Source organism: Centruroides vittatus, unplaced genomic scaffold, assembly GCF_030686945.1.
Source record: "Centruroides vittatus isolate TY-2023 unplaced genomic scaffold, ASM3068694v2 contig_364, whole genome shotgun sequence".
Taxonomy (NCBI): Eukaryota; Metazoa; Arthropoda; class Arachnida; order Scorpiones; family Buthidae; genus Centruroides; species Centruroides vittatus.
The window spans coordinates 4906492-4924354 of record NW_027122188.1 but is presented as its reverse complement, the minus strand read 5'-3'; the positions used below and the strand labels follow the sequence as shown (position 1 = coordinate 4924354).

Below are 17863 nucleotides of genomic sequence, written 5' to 3'. Positions count from 1 at the left end.
TCATTTGGTTAAATATTTAAAAAAAATAAATAAATTTTATTTGTTTTTATATAAAATCTTTAGTAAGATTACACTTATGTCGTTTGCTATTGGCTTAAAGGTATTAGTTTCGAGCATTTCTATTGGTCAATATAAAATAAATATTTCCCTTCGAAAGAAAGGCGCCAACTTTCGCCATTACGAAAGTTGTCAAACATGTGAGTATAAAATGTGAATTTTTCTGTTGATCAAGTCTTTTACCAGTTTTTGATTTTTATTATGTGTAATTCGAATCGTAAAGATAAAATGATATAAATTTAAATTATTTTATTGAAATGACTGTAAGATGGACATCTTACCTCATAATAATTTGAAAGAGCAGTTGTCTCGATTTAGTGAAAACAGGAAGAACGAAGTGAATATCCCGAAAAGTACAACAAAGAAGCAATACAGCTTTAAAAAGCCTTCAAAAATCCTCTGCAATACCAAAGAAAATGCTCCAGAAATACATCTCGTTGAAGACAATGATGGAAGATTTACCAGCACACCTAAACATCCGAGTAAACACCAGTCAACAATGCTTTCATTTGTTAAGAAATCAGTTAATACAAATGCAGAGAAGAAACAAAAAGACACTCATATTTCTTCGTTAAACATATCCTTAAATAAATCTAATTCCTGTGATGCATTCGATGATTTGGATGATTTTGAAATACCTTTTCAAAAGAAGTTTCTGCAAGATAAATCCTTACAGAAGAATAAGATTTCTGATCAAACTGATAAATCAGACAGTTCTAATTTGAATAGTTATAATAATAATAAAGATAAGTGGTTAGAAACAGATTTAGCTAATAAGGATTTAAATAAAAAAGTTATTAAAGATCCTGACGTATCGATACAACCTAATAATTCTAACGATAAATGCTTTAATAATCCTGTGTGTATACCTGAGACACAATTACCAGATTATTCTGAAATATTTCCAGATGATGATGATGAAATTATAGCAACACAATGCTTTAATGACTTGGATTCTTTACATTTTTCAAAAATTGATAGATCAGTAAAATGTGAATTAAAATCTATAAATCTGGATGATGATGAATTCAATGAAAAAGAATCTGATATTGTAAATCAAAATTCTGAGTTTGGAAACTCTATTAGATCCACTAATTTAAATAATAATCATGAAGACATTGATATTCATAATTATTCATTTGAAAGTGTAAAAGAACAAAATCTTTTTGATGATGATAATGATTGTGGTGATAAAGAATTTGTAGCTAAAAGTAATGTTGAATTTTTACAAACAAATAATGATATCAATACAATATCAGATATACCTGAAAGTGATTTTCTTGACTCATTAGAAAAAGATCTATATGAATCATTTGATGAAAGTGACTTTTTACAAGAAACAAATACAAAAAATATTAAGAAGAATGAACTAAATAATAATTCTCAATTATTTCAAGATAAAATTATTTCTGAAACTCCTATTGCGGAAAACACTTCATCACAATCTATTAATTCTTTAAAAGAAATAAATTATAGTATAATGACCAAAATTTGTGATTTGTTTCAAACAAATACAGCTGCAATTAAAACTGTTGCAGGATTAAAAGAGTTATTAGAAGTGCGTTCACAAGTTTTAAATGAAATTAAGAAATTGGAACCAAAATCTAAAATAACATCCAATAAAAAACCTTCTCTGTCATCTCGACTGTCTTCAAAATATAATAATAATAATTTATTCCAACAAGTTACTGAAATAAAGTCTTCATCATCATCATCATCATCATGTACTTTAATAGAAAGTAATTTACATCAAACTAAGTCTTCAGAATTAAAAGTTGCCAATAGCAGAGAAAACAATTCGTTACTTAATGATATTCAAAGTCCTGTAATAACAAGTAATGTTTCTAGTCCAAATATTTCTAAATCTTTTTCAAATAAAAACTTTAATAGCAGTGAACAAATACAAACAATTGAAGATATTCAGACACAAGATACAAATATAAAATTAGATGAAGATTTAATAGAAGATTTTACTATAAAACAAACAATTGAAAAACAAGAAATAGATTATACATCAGCTCTTTATGGAACTCAAAAAAATAAAGAAATTTCAAAATTTGAATCTGGAAATAAGCTTGTTGCAGGATATTTTTGTCGTAATCATAGAGATGATGGAGCATCTGATAAATATAAAGGCTTAAATTTCCCTCACTCTGAGGAAATGATGTCATTTTTCAGTCAGATTTTTGGCTTACAAAAGTTTCGACATAATCAACTCGAAACCATAAATGCTGCTTTATTAGGAGAAGATTGTTTTGTTCTTATGCCAACTGGTGGAGGAAAGAGTTTGTGTTATCAACTTCCAGCATTAATGACAAAAGGAGTCACTGTAGTAATATCTCCTCTGCGTTCTCTTATTCAGGATCAAGTTCAAAAACTTTGGACTCTTGATATTCCTGCCAATCATCTTTCAGGGGATAGAGAAAGTAATGTATCAGATACAATATATAAACAATTGCTTAATAGGGAACCCAGTATAAAACTTCTTTATGTTACACCTGAAAAGATTAGTGCCAGTAATAAATTATCAAGTGTCTTTCAAAATTTATTCAAAAGGAAATTGCTTGCAAGATTTGTCATTGATGAAGCACACTGTGTTAGTCAGTGGGGGCATGATTTTAGACCTGATTATAAACGATTAAAAATACTTCGTGAAAAATATCCTGGGGTGCCATTTATGGCTCTTACAGCAACAGCTACACCTCGTGTTAGAACTGATATTCTTCATCAGTTAAATATGCCTCAACCAAAATGGTTTCTTCAAAGTTTTAATAGACCAAATCTCAAATATGAGATAGTACATAAAAAAGCAAAGAACTGTATTCAAGATATTATTAATCTCATAAAAACAAAATTCAATGATATGAGTGGCATTATATATTGTCTTTCAAGAAATGATTGTGATCAAGTTGCAGCAGATTTACTTAATTCAGGAATTCAAGCTATATCTTACCATGCTGGTATAGAAAATGAAAATCGTAATCATGTTCAGGAGATGTGGATAAATGATAAATGTAAAGTAATATGTGCAACCATTGCATTTGGAATGGGAATAGATAAACCTGATGTTCGATTTGTCATACACCATTCCATACCAAAGTCAATTGAAGGATATTATCAAGAATCAGGACGATCCGGTAGAGATGGAGAGAGATCATGGTGCATTTTATATTATAACTATCATGACTTTCATCGAATTAAAAGAATGATTATAAAAGATACAGAAAATCAACATGCTAAAAATACTCATCTGGATAATTTATATCGTATGGTTAATTTTTGTGAAAACAAAACAGACTGTAGAAGAGTTCAGATGTTAAATTATTTTGGAGAAATATTTAATAAAGATTTTTGTTTATCAAATCCTTTAACAGCATGTGATAATTGTTTATGCAAGGACACATATGAAACTTGTGATGTTACAGAAGATTCTATAGCAATTGTGCAATGTATTGCACAGTTAGTTGGTGAATCAAGAAAAAAAAACTATACATTAACATACTTCGTTGACATTTTTAAAGGTTCAAATAATACAAAAATAATTTCTGCAGGCCATAATAAACTTGCTTTACATGGTCGTGGTCAAACCTATGGAAGAGCTGATGCTGAACGTTTATTAAGAAAATTGGTGCTAGATAGATTTCTGGAAGAAGATTTGGTAATTACTCAAATGGAGCATGCTGTTTCATATGTAAAATTAGGGTGTAGAGCACAAGAACTTCTGAATAAGCAAGTAAAAGTAAAGTTTACTTTGAAAAAAGGATCTAGATATTCTTTATCAGTACAACCTATTGTTGAGATTGATGATGATTCTGAAATTAAACAATTAGCTAATCGTTGTTATGCAGAATTGATAGATGTAAGTAAATCAATTGCTGCAGAAAGTGGAATTCATTATACAAATGTCATTAATGTAGAAGCTCTCAGACAAATGTCTAGAGAGATGCCTATGACTGAAAATGAAATGCTACATATACCACATGTTACTAAGATTATATATGAGAAATATGGAGCACAGTTTCTAAATGTAACACAGAAATATGGATATGACAGAGCTGTTTTAGATGCTGAACAAGAAACCCATAATAGTCCAGATGAAGATAGTTGGTTAAATTGTGCTAGTACCAGTAAATATGCATTAAAAAAAGGAACAAAGAGAAAATATAACAGGAGAAATACTGGAAATTCAGCAAAAAAGTTTAAAAATGAAAAAAATAAAGGAAAATGGACCAAAAATAAATTTTCATCAGCAAATAAATCAAAGGCATCGAATATTTCAAATTTAAATACAAAAAATATACCTCAAGTTAAATCTAGTGCTTCGACTTCAAAAGTAAAGACTAAAGAAGGGTTAAGATTATTACCAGCTCCGAAACCAAAAACTTCTAAAACTAATGACAGATCATTTTTACCACCACCTAAAGTATATTATGCTTAATAATAAAATGTATAATATCCTTTTGTGAATAAAATGTATTTAATAAATATTTATAAATATGTTATTATAAATAAAACAGAAGCAAAGGTTTTGTTCTTTGTGAAAAAGTTGTATTTATATTGTATATTTATTAAATGGAATTCATTGTTTTGATCCTTTCCCATGTAAGCAATTGTAAACATTGCTCTCTTTAACTTATTACACTAGCAAGGTTGCAGCTGACGTTTTCAGTGCAAAAACGTGTACGTCAGACATTCGCTGCCTTCCTGTAAGCCTAGAAGTTTGACAACGGCATTTGGAACGTCCAGCATGATTCCACTGACATCCCAAATGCCATCGTCAAACTGCTAGGCTTACAGAAAGGTGGCACTGAACATCCAGTGTACATGTTTTCGCATTGAAAACGTCGGCTGCAACCTCTCTATTAAAGCCATAAATTAGATATAATAAATAGTAACGTTTTTTAAAGACTTAATGTTTAAAATTTTGATTGATTTTGATGAAACAAAGGCACATTTGTTTTGTGTAAATAGGGTACACTTTTACATCACATTCAACATCATCATACTCTCATAAAACTAAGAATGATACCAAATTGATGTAATTAATGTTACAGTACATTAATTGAACAAAAATGCCCCTTAAGTAAGAAACAAAAGTAATATTCAAGTGTAAATTACAAATATTTTTAACACACACATTCTGAATATTTGTAAGTTTTGATACATGATGTTTTGAACATGAAAAAGTTTGAGATAAATCATATCATAAATTATTTAAAAACAAATGTTTTCAACTCTTGCTCAGTCATCTTCAGGTGCAAACTGTCAAAGATATTTATTTTTGAATAAATTATGCTGGTATTATTTAATGATTGATGTAATCAGTTGTTCAATCACCTTTCTTTTCCTTAAGAAAGCATATTTAGATATTTGACTTGATAAATTGCCACTTAATCAAGATTTTCTTTTACCTTCCTCTCAAATCAGAATAGTGCTTATATAATAGTAGAGTCTCCATTTAAAATCAATGATTGCTGGATGATGAAACAGTGAAAACACCATTCTTCATTCTAGAAGACTTGGGTTTGAGTTCTAGGTCAGCACATTAATGGATAACTTGACCTGAATATGTCTAGTCTTGTTCCTTTCTACCTGATCTAGTCAAGTGATGAGGATTGAGAGTCAAAAGTGTCTGAGATTTAAGAATTGAAATGGATAAAATTTGTAATATGTATTTTTTCTTTCTACTCTGCAAACAGCAAGACCTTAGAAGCTTTTAATACATCCATCACAAATTTTAGAAGAAAATGTAATTACAGCATTTTGATTATCCCAAATTTTCCAATTACTAATTCAGAGAATTGGATAGAAAGTCATTATCGTGATGAAGTAATTTGATTGATAATTAATAATACATAATTTTTTGGTGTGGAAAAGTACTGATTTTGATAGGAAGGATAAGTTAATAAACAGTTATTGAAAGTATGAATTTTATTGATTTCAATAATTTACATTAAAAAAATTCTTGATATAAACTAGTAAGGAAACATATTAATCAAATATGTTGAAATTGTAGAGTTATCTGATGTAAAGTCAAACATGTTTAAGGTTGAAATATTCCCAAGCACATTTTTAATGGAGAAAAAATTTTTGAGCAATTTAATTGTATAATTCACTGTATAAAGAAGTTTGTTGTGATTTTAGATAAACTGTCTGGATTACTGCTTTCTCATTCACTAATCCTTTTTTGACCTTGAAAAATAGTTTTCTGTTGTTTTTTCTTTTAAAACTATTTTTATAGCTTAAGAAATAAAATAAATATACTTAACACTTTTTCAATTATGTCTAAGATTATTCATAATCATCACCTCTAAGAATATGTGCATACTTTTGAAAACCAACATTTCATACAGTATGTATTCTCAGTTTCACATAATTTTATGGGCAAAAAAGGCAATTGCCTGGGGCACCAAACCAATCTTATAAACTCATTAGTGTAGTACGAATATCGAAATTTAAATTTGGCGCTATATCTGGTATGATACAGGTGCAGGGGTCACCAGCGCAGAACTTAATTAAAAGTCACCAGGGTGCTCCCTGGCACCCCGAGTTTGAATCGCCACTGTGTGGAGGTGAAACAGTCTATGGAGTATGTATGGGCAAAGCACATGCTCAATATCTGCAAAAGGCTTAAATGATCTATATATTCATAATCAGTGAAAAAACCACAAGAAGTAATTTTTTCAGTATGTTTTGGCCTAGGTACCAGTACATAGTCTAAAAAAGTACAAGGGTTTTGCCCTACTTTTAAAAATACCAGGGCGGTGCCCTGGAACAACTACAATGTTGGTTGCCAGCCAGAGCCGGATTAACCCACTTTGGGCCCTAGACATTTTCTTCTTACTGGGCCCTCTCCCTCTCCCACAAGAAATAGAGCGCACAAAAAATATAAAACAATAAATAATGTGAAAAACTAAAACAAATTTAAATTTTTATTAATAAAAAATATTTAATATACAACAATAATTTTAGTTTTTCTAGAAAAGTTTGAACAGTTTGTTTATAAATTTTAAAAAATTGAAATTTATTTTATTAAATGTCTAACAAAAGCTGTTATACAATAACAATATTACCTTAAAATATTAATTGTTTAATTTAACCTTTTTTGGTTAATATTTAAATAATATAATATTTTACCCATGAAAGGTAAATTGATAATGAAAAAGATAGTTTTAAAAAAGTAAGTATATAAATATGAATAAACTTTATCTAAAAATTCAGAAAAATAAACTATCTTATTTACAAATCTTTTCAAAATGTCTATTTTGAAAATATTTGTAAATAAGATAGTTTACTTTTAGTTTTAGTTTAACCGGGCCCTTCAAAAAACCAGGCCCTAGACATTTGTCTCATTTGTCTATGCGATGATCCGGCCCTGTTGCCAGCATACTCCAAGTATGCTCTAGCAAATCCCTAAAACCTAACTTTCTATCAACAAACAGAAATCATCACTTCCACTTAAAGATCTGTAAAGTCATTGTTTCAAAGTATAAAATATTTTGGAAGAAGGTTGGCTAAAAGATTTGCAATTTACGGAAATTCGTCCTTCCATGATCTTTGTGTAGCACCAAACAATTAATCAGTATTGCCAGTAGTGAGAAAATGAAAATTCGTTCTATTATAATTATGTGATATTAGCTTTTTATAATTAGTAGCACCAACTAGCTTTATAATTATAAAGCTAGTTGGTGGATGATTCCCGTCTCACCATCAGGGAGTTTTCAGGGGTTTCTTCATTTCTCTACCTAGACACCAGTTTTCCATAGAAACTCCTCCCGGAAGGCATCTTCCCCCTTGTTGGATTGCCCAAATTTAGCCTTATTCCATCAATCCTATCCGATCTATAATATTACAAATTTTTCAGCAAATTCTAACTTGTTGCAACAGTTAGAATTTGTTTAAAATATATGACAGAGAGATTTACAACAATAAAAATCAAAAATATAATTCATTATCATTTTCACCTTGCATAATACTGTTATATGAATTTGTTCGATTAAGAATTATAAAATCTAGAAATCCATAATCTTTGACCTTGTTTTTATCAATTACCTTTCACAAATTTTAGATAGAGACGTTTTGAGATAAAACTCATTTCTAATCTGAATGAATCACAATACCAAGAAAATTAAGATTATATTTTTTTGTATGTGGTGGTTCTTAAATATAATGTTGTTATTAAATTTGTAATGTTATTCTTAAATAGATCTATAATTAAATACAGTACTCTCACATATTACCCTTTAATCATTGTAATATAATGGCATAAAAGAAAGCATGAGTCATAGATAATTGCAATCCTTTAACTGATTATAAACAATTGATGTAACTAATATTTATCTTGTATAGATTAGGAATCGTCCATAAATTACATAATGCTATTTTTATAATTTTCAACTACCATCTCACTCCTATAATGCTCCGTAATGCTGTTGCACATATCCACCACAAAACTACTGAACAAATAAACTCGATCAATCCCCTTAATTGTATTAGAGAATAATACACAGCACGGGATACTGAACGTTATGTTGTCATTAATTACATATACAACGTGCAAAGCAATGACTTAAACAGCATGGTTCACTATGCTACGCTTCAGGAACAAAAACAAATCCTGTTGCCCAAGAGAAAAATCCTAGAATTACATAACGTTTTCATAAACACCTCCATCCCTTGTAACGCGTCGTAACGATTACCTGCATATTCATCCGCCCACATCTGCGTTATGTAATTTATGGACAACCCATTATTTTGATTATCTTAGATGCAATAAAAATCAATTGTTAAAGAAAGATAAATGAATGAATCAGTTGAAGGATAAATGCAGTAAATTAACTTAAATGTTTAAATATTAAAAAATATTGGGAAAAGTTTTGAAAAATATGAAATTAATATGAATTTGATGCTAAAACAATCTTTAAGGATAATTGTTATTCGGTGTAATAATTCAAATTTTTCAAAATTGTTTCCGATCGAAAATAATCTTTAATTAAAATCAAATGTATGTTATGCTGTATATACAGTATATTCCGTATTATATTTTATGTTTCTAAATTTAAGTTGGAGTATAATTATGTAGTCTATTTCATTTAGCTGTATACATTAACAAGATCTAAATTATTTTTTAATGTCTATCTAGAACAATTCACTTGTGCCAGTAAATATAAATGGCGTATGAGTCGACCAAAATGGCTGCCACAAAGGATATGGTGTTCCTGACAACATACGAGAGTTACTTGTGTGTTGTCTGTAATAACTTTTCTCTCTGCAGTCAAAACGTGCAAGATTCTAGGACCATGTAAGGGGCGGGAACCCCACAAATAGTAGACCGCTGTGCGATCAAATAATGTCTAATGAACCATACCCTACGGGCGACCCTTCACGAGATACAGGCCATTATCATGTTTAATATTATAAATGTTCCAAGATAGAACGTACCATTTTCGAATATTTTACATATTTAAAATTTAAAAAAATAATTTAACTTTAAAATAAATTGAAAGAAGTGTGTATATTAAATAAATAAAACAAAACTAACTAGAAACATTATTTAAAGGATTTTTTTTTCCTATTATATATTTCCATACTGTTGGAAGCGCGTTAGCATCCCTAGCATTTAGGCAACGGTTTTTCATTTTACTTTTATAAATTTCCATCTCCAGGGCAATGGATGAAGAGTACATCGTTTTAATGACGCTTCTTCCTATTTTACAACCGCTCCTTCGGTCTGCACCATAATCGCTAATATTGTGTTGTGTCCTTTGTCAATGTTGTATCTATGTTCTCGCAGACGTACTGCCATGTTTCTTCTAGTCACATCCACATAATCTGTTTCGATTCCTAACTTGATTTTCAAACGGTATTTTATATATCCCAGCTTTCTCTTCCTATTTACGCTGTCTTTATCATTCCATGACAAGCTATATATATTGAGTGCTCTTTTTTCTTATAAAAACTCGAGAATGCTCTATAAAAACAAGCACTGCAGATTTAACTTCAAACCTGTGAGAGCGATGTGAAGATCGCTGCGTGCAGCTCTTCAAAAAAACGAGTTTAGCAACGCTCTCAATGGCATCGCTTAGTTTAACAACAACCCGTGACCTGAGTACACTATAAACAAACAATCATATGGTTGAGAGTAAAGCCCTTAAAGACCTGGTCGCACTTAGATTTTTTTTTTTTTTTAAACTCTTTTCACCCTGTGGGTAGTAAGAGGGCCTCGTTTTTGCAAGCCCATTATGGATTCGGCCAAGCCCATAATAGGGCGGCCGGGTGGTGAGGAACGGAGGTCGACATATCCGGACGGACCGCCCCCGAAAAATTCCTGGGGATTTTCGACCCATCCGGATTCAATCCCAGCTCCCCTCTCCATCTCTCGGCCATCCGGCCGTCGGATCGTACTTAGATTATAAAAATATTGTTGTATTGAGGGCTAGCTACTACATTTACTAGTTTAAACGCTAATCTTACCCCTTTTTTATAATAATTAAATAAAATATAGAAAATAGCTAAATTCGAGATGAAACAATCTAGATTTATATCACTTATCTAATTGTCTAAATCTCAAATCTAGGGGTAAACAAAACAATCTAGACTTAAATAAATAAAAATAAAAATAGATTCTAAAGTGAAAATCCTGCCCAACACGTTGTACGGACTTTAATTTTTTGACTTAAAGTAAAATGGCGGTCGATAGTACCCGTCGTTGCCATCAAGAGCGCTGTATATAAGGTAGAGTTTCTCATTTCCTGATCTTTTGCTTGTCCCGGGATTCCGGGAAAAAAGTGAACTGTTTTACGGGATAGAATTAAATATTTTTAAGATATACAAAATATCTTGAAATCAAATGGTATAATTATTTTTCATTTTTTAAAGTAATTTAATACGTTCCGCAACATCCAAAATCATATTAATAATGCTGTGTAAGATATATATGAAAAATTACCTTTGAATTACGTAAAAATTTTCACAAATAGAAAAAATTTATTGACGTTTGTTGGAAACTTCTTACAACAAAAATGCCTTTGAAAATTTAAAGAAAAATATGAACTTAGATAAAATTTCTAACTTAAAAGGTAATTTTCGTTTTTTAAATAAAACACTACAAAATATTATTGTAAATTTTGTATAAAGATTTTAAAAAGCAAAGATGGTCAATACTCCGATCACTCGATCTGGTTCTTATTTAATTAATGAAAAGTCCTGCTATCGAGAATGCCCTTTCCGATTCAATTGATGTGAGTGGAATCGTATTTAATGCATTTAAAAGAAGACAGATATTCAATGTTCCCTCTAAGCTGCGCGGCCGCGCGCGAGAATTTATGTGCCGCGCAGGCGAGCATGCACACTGATTTGAATTGTTGTTTACTTATTTCTCACACTGCAACATGATTTATTGCCCCGTATATTTCGATTAAATACATTAAATCATTGACGAAAGATAAAATTTTATCTGTAAGTATGTTTTAAAATGAATTTTAATCTCTACTTTGTAATTAATTAATTTTAATTTTATTAGGAAAAAATAAGATTTTATATATATATGCAAAAAATTAGAGGGAACATTGCAGATATTGTGTTTTTCATCTGTAGCCTGGAAGATTTCTAGTTCTTTTTCGAGATTGTAGTACAGTACTTCTTTTGGTCTCTAGTATTCTTGATTTGTCTACGTCGGCTGCTTTGATAGTAACATCAAGATTATAGCCCAATAATTCGGCAGTTCGTTTGTTTTTAATAATCAAGGTTTATGAAGAAAAACTTCAAACTTGCAGACTTCACACTTTTGTATCCTTGTCCAATTTGCACAACCTGGCGTTACGCAGTTATTGAAGCTACTGGACATGGTTAAAAATTTTAAGACAGCATAAGTACAATTATTTTAGATATTATAGGTTCTGACAAGTAAACAATTTTCAGAGTCCTGTCACAAATAGGCTACATATTGATTATTGACAACCTGTGACATGTCATAATAAGCAAAAATTTAAAAATCTAATAAGCAGGCTTAAAATTAATAAATACAAATGTATTCTGACGGTTTATGAGTTAATTATACTTTCTATTTGAAAAATTTCCTCAACCTTAACACAAAATCAGAAAAAAAGTGAATTTTTAAGAAATTTGTGGGATTTCTCGGAATATTTTCCGGGTTAAAAATCAGCCGGGATCTCGTTGGAGAAACCCTAATCTAAGGTTACAGTCACTCTATATAGGCCCACTAGTGGTCAAGCGGGTTCCGTTCCCAAAACACTGAGAATTCGGTCGTGTGTTCTCGCCTCAACAGGACGGGCTGGCCACGTGGAGTTTTCCGGGTTTCTCCGTGTCTGTAACGCCTGAATAAGGGCCAGCTACCCTTAAAACACCTCTCGGAAGGCATTATTCCCCGCGTAACGACCATCATAATGCATACAATTACTATTACATGGCAATACGTCACACTTTACCTCGAGGCGATACAGGGTACGTTCTTTTATTCCTCCGCGTAACTCCGCGCGAGCGGCATCCGTTTAAAAATTTCTGCGCTAGAAGCTCATGCCCAACTAGTTGATAAAAGACAAGACACTCTGCGGTATGTAGTATACTCTAACTCGTTGACAAGTAACCTATTTACTTGTCTTACATGCTTCAACAGATGTCTAGAACCAGTTACTTTCAAATGACTCATCATTTACTTTTCTTTGAGAAAAATGGAACATCTTTCTATTACTCAGCCATTGTTCTGATATACTTCAGTAAGTTTCTCTATTGTTCACGTTTTTAAAAAAATTGAAAAGAAAAAAGAAAGAAATGTGCGTTATCTTACATTTAAAAAATATTTCATTGATTTACGAATGTTTTTATTATACACTTCGTGTATTGCAAATTGAGGAGCTTCTATACGTAAAATTACAAAATCAATTAAAATTTTGTTTTTAATCGAAAAGAGCTTGAATAATCTAAAGTTGACCGAACGTAAATCTATAAATTCACGTTCGGGTTTTATCTATTCTATTTTTTTAAAAAAATGTTTATTTATATTATTGCGGGGATATTTCTATAGTCTCAAAAGGGAACTGACATTTAATTCATTTGTAAAAAAATTTAAACATATTATCAACAATAAACAAGATGTTAAATTAATGCTGTTAAGTACGTTTAATCACTTAATTGTAGAATATAAAATTGTGTAAACATACTTTCTCATATCTCTCGTGCTTGAAATGTTTAATGAGTCAAGCTATATCAATTATATTAAGATTTTGGTTTTCATTTAATGATTTGATGACTATAATTTTTGATCAAATTAATTCTAAACAATTGTATCAACAGTGTAAATTAATAAATAAGTTAAAAGATGTAAAATAATAAAAGATTAATAATTATATTTATAAATTTAATGTTGAATACGTTCACTATAATACGAATAAAATAAAAATTATAATATTCTTTTTAATTTGACTCTAATAAGAGTTTACACAATCGTAAGAAATATATTTTTTTATGTTTTTTTTGTAAACTGGTTCAAAGTACAGTACGTTCGTAATATCGAAGGTCGTTAAGTGTGAAATAAATTGCTTTAATTTTAACCTCTACTTCTCTCTCATATAAGAAAAACTACAAAGCAGAAAATATCGGAATCAATTATTTTTTCCACAAAGTAAATGAGTTTAAGATTAATTTCACGTTTTAATTATTATTTGGTTGACAGAAACGCAGGAAAATTAAATAGTTTTTAACAATTAAAGTAATTTTTAATATAGACATTTAAGATGAATAAACATTATTTGTAAACGAAATTAATACTAATTACGATAAATATAATAATAATAAATTATCAAAATAAAGATAAAAATTAAAAAAAAATAATTATATATAAAATATAACTTTTTTTTATACATCTAATATTCAAATGATCTATAAATAAATTATAATTTTATAATAATTTATTAATGATTAACGAGTAATAAAAACTTAATTAACTGTATAAACTTTGATGTTTTTATGGAAAGAGATGTCACGACGTCGTGTTATAACCGCGCAATGCATTAATGCCGACTCACAGATCATAAACAGAAGCGATTCCATGTGTGTGTCGTGCGGGTAAAGAACGGCGTGATTCGTTTGCCGCTGGGGAAAATATATCGCAAAGAAAATTTACTCCGAAGGAAAATGTACTACTCGCGCCGTACTCTGCTTTCGTAACAAGTTTGTAATTATTATTATTATTATTATTTTTTTTTTACTGTTTCAAAATGAATGAGCAATCGCTTTACATTTTTCTCACACATATATATTTGCTGTAGACGATGGCATTTAATCGTTTCCCGGTCATTATTAAGCATCGCTTTAGGAAGATCTCATGACGGATTTGTACGGTTTCTGTGATAGCCCTCTCTGGGTAAGTTTAATCTCATATACATTTTTCTATTTATTACAAAAGACAACTTGAGAGAATAAAATGGAAATTTATTAGTTATTATTTATTATTTAAATTGCAAGTTTTCTTAATTATTTATTGTTTATAGATGTAAACTCCCGAGTCATCAGTTTATTTGGAATACATTGTTTTCTTTTTATATTATTCCTGGTTGGAAAATTATATAATTTTCTAAAATAATATGATTATAATAGACTCTACCTTGTAAGTTTTGAAATTGCTTTCTGGTTTATACAGGGTGACAATAATTAACCCGTACAAAGTTTGTAGCAATGCTGCACCTGAACTTTTTTACTGTCACCAATTTACATACTATTGTTTAATTCTCCATGATTTCCTGCCCGTGTAGATGTACTTTCGATGTAATAAGGGTTAGTTCTTTATTTTTTTAATGGTGTCGAACAAATGTTGTGCAATTTTGAGCTATTCTGGCAAGGAAAGCATCAATGTGAAATTGTTCGTCTGCTCGGTGTTCCAAAAATGACAGTCTCAGATGCAGTTCGGCGATTCAAGGAGCTTGGCCACAATGGTGACCGTCCCGGACGTGGAAGAAAGCGCACTGTCAACACGTCTAGGAACCGCAAGATCATCACAAAGCGAGTTGACTGACATGCGAAGGTCTCCATGAGAAAAATTGCTCGTGAGATCAGAATCAATCGCAAATCGGTGCGGTTAATGGCGAAAAAGAAACTCGTACTCAAGCCCTACAAGTTCCAAAAGGTTCAGCTCCTCACCGATGAAAACAAGTGCGTGAGACTTCAAAGATCCCGTTAACTCAAGCGTCGGGCCGCAGGTCGACAATGGGAGTACATTCTCTTCACAGACGAGAAGCTTTTCTCCGTACAACCATCAAAACGACAGGAACTGGTCCGCGGGGCTCCTGGACGCTCAGCCGTCATCGAACATCACAAAATCCAATGTCAGTCATGGTTTGGGGCGGAATTTGTGCGAGCGGCAAGACACCCCTTGTTTTCGTCGATCAAGGGGCCAAAATCAATCAAGATGTGTACCACCATGACATTCTCGAGGCTGTGGTACTTCTGTGGGCTCAGCAGCATTTTGGCAGTGCGAAATGGACGTTTCAGCAGGACTCGGCGCCGACACACAGGGCGAAGAAGACTCAGGAGTGTGCAAGGCTCATTTTCCCGATTTTATCTCGTCTGCGGAATGGCCACCGTACTCGCCGAATCTGAACCCAATGGACTACAGTGTGTGGTCCATTTTGGAGGCCAGGGCCTATTCTAAGTGCAATGAAAGTTTGGAGTCGCTGAAGCAATTCTTGCGCTGGGAGTGAGACAAACTGTCTCCAGAAGAGTGCGGCCCATCGCTGAGAATTTCAAAACGCGTTTGGGGCTCTGCATCAAAGCAAAAGGAGGCCACTTTGAAACTGGCTGAATATCTGATTAATACATAAAGTATTGTCACTGTTATATGCTGTTGTTTTGCTAATTTTCATTTCTTTAATAAATTTACGATACAAAAGACTTGTACGGGTTAATTATTGTCACCCTGTATGCTTCTTAAAATCCAAAAATAATTGTTAAAACTAAAAAAGAAATGATATATTTTAAAATTATTAAGCATTTTAATTGTCTAATGATATGTAAAATAAAAATTATATTGAAATTATTCAGAAATATATTTGATAATGTTTTTTTGTCTATTCAAATTTTTGCTTGGTTTCTTTAGTCTTTCGTCTGGGCATCCCGCTAAGAACGATGGCAGATTATTGTAAATCGGGTTTAGAACACAAAAACCTTAAAATCCGGTAGATGTATTTGGTGATCTAAAATGGTTAAAAACTGGTTTGAGACTGTTTTGAACCTATTGATGACAGTTGAGTACAAGTCAAAAACATTTGTTTACCGAAAGTACCAATTGGATTCTAAGGTTTTTTTTTTTTATGGTTTAGATAGTTTTTATCCAGTTGAAATTATCACTAGTGTAAATCAGACTTCTTATGTCTTTGACTGTAGCTATGTTTATGGAAAATGTAGTCAAAAATGTTAGTCTTTATTAAAGTTTATGTTACAGTGTTATAAAGGTTCACGAATGTAGATTATTATTCCAGTAACTCAGTAAGAAGTTGTTTAATTTATAGAAAATTCTTATTAATGATAAGAATTTCTTGATGGTTTGGATTAGATAAAAAAAACACTTTTTAAAAATATAGAGTTTTCTTAACATTAATTTTGATCATTTGATCATTATTTTACACTTAGAATGTGTAATAAAACTTTCAGAAAGTTTAAATGAAAGTTTTCAATATGTTCTATTGTAATAAATTTTACACTTTCTGCATAGAAATATTACTTCAATGTATTCTTTTATTTTTCATCTTTTATTTCCATAAATGTGTTTCGAGAGCTTGATCTTTCCTCATCAGTATGGTCCTGTTTACATAATTTGTCAGGTTATTTATCAAAAATCACATAATGCAGTTCCAGAAGAATGATAATAAATTTTAATATAGATAATCAATAAAATTATTTTTATATATTAATCAACTTAACAACTCAATTGTATATAATCATTATATTTTAATGTATTTCCTGTACACTACATATTAATATAATAATTACAATAATAACCAAATAGCAAATGAGCATAAAATTTAATAAAACAAAGTACTTTACCCAGATTAGATAGATTTCTTCAATCAAATTAAACAGAACAAAACTAAAGAAAAGTCATTTGGAAATTATGTTTAAAGAAATTTGTGCAGATAGATATGAGTGACCATTGTTTTATTAAATTTTATGCTGTTTAATGTTGCAATTTGGTTATTATCATTGTATTTCAGTTTGAGAGAGGAGGGAGGGAGATGATATTAGTTTTTAAAAATAATCTGTAGCTTTATAAGATTTCACTTAAACATTTAAAATCAATAATTGATTATCAACATTATTCATTTTTTATTTCAGTCAATATCAATACTATTTCATCTATTTATGACAGAGTTATTCTGATATTGCTATTATATGCTTAGAATGGGATGGTTTCAGGACTAAATAAATGGTATTTAGCTGAAGAGGGTCTTTATCATCAGAGTTTGAGATTGTGATTTATGTAGCATTATGAAACAATAAATTTTTGATTACCTGTACTCACACAGTAAAAAAATTTTTGTAACATTAAATATTATGCATTAACAAAAAAAATCTTTAAGTAACTAAACATCAGATTTTTTTCAGACTAGAAATAAATTAATTTCTAATCAGTAAACATCTAAGACAATGATGCTTAATTATTTGATTTTAAGTGAATTGGTTGATTATATATAAAAAATTTATCTAATTACCTAGACAGCTTGATTTTAAATATACTTCTCTATTAAGTCTTATTAATTTATAAAGAAAATTTTTTTATTTTCAGTTGTAATTTTTA

General features: G+C 30.4%; 2 protein-coding genes across 2 annotated transcripts in view; both read left to right on the top strand.

The window, feature by feature from the left end:
* The first annotated feature begins 178 nt into the window (after positions 1-178).
* Positions 179-4539, top strand: LOC136975134 (recQ-like DNA helicase BLM). Its single transcript, XM_067270157.1, has one exon. The coding sequence runs from the start codon at positions 326-328 to the stop codon at positions 4493-4495; it is 4170 nt and encodes a 1389-aa protein (XP_067126258.1). The 5' UTR covers positions 179-325; the 3' UTR covers positions 4496-4539.
* A 9579-nt stretch (positions 4540-14118) lies between these two features.
* Positions 14119-17863, top strand: part of LOC136975141 (multidrug resistance-associated protein 1-like) — a 76091-nt gene continuing 72346 nt past the window's right edge. Inside the window, 2 exon segments of the mRNA XM_067270162.1 lie at positions 14119-14248; positions 14343-14437. Of these exon segments, the coding sequence (XP_067126263.1) occupies positions 14399-14437 (39 nt within the window). The 5' untranslated portion in view covers positions 14119-14248; positions 14343-14398.

What these genes read in the sequence shown, in the direction of transcription:
- LOC136975134 (XM_067270157.1), top strand. Translation starts at nt 326, where the DNA reads ATGGACATCTTACCTCATAATAATTTGAAAGAGCAGTTGTCTCGATTT.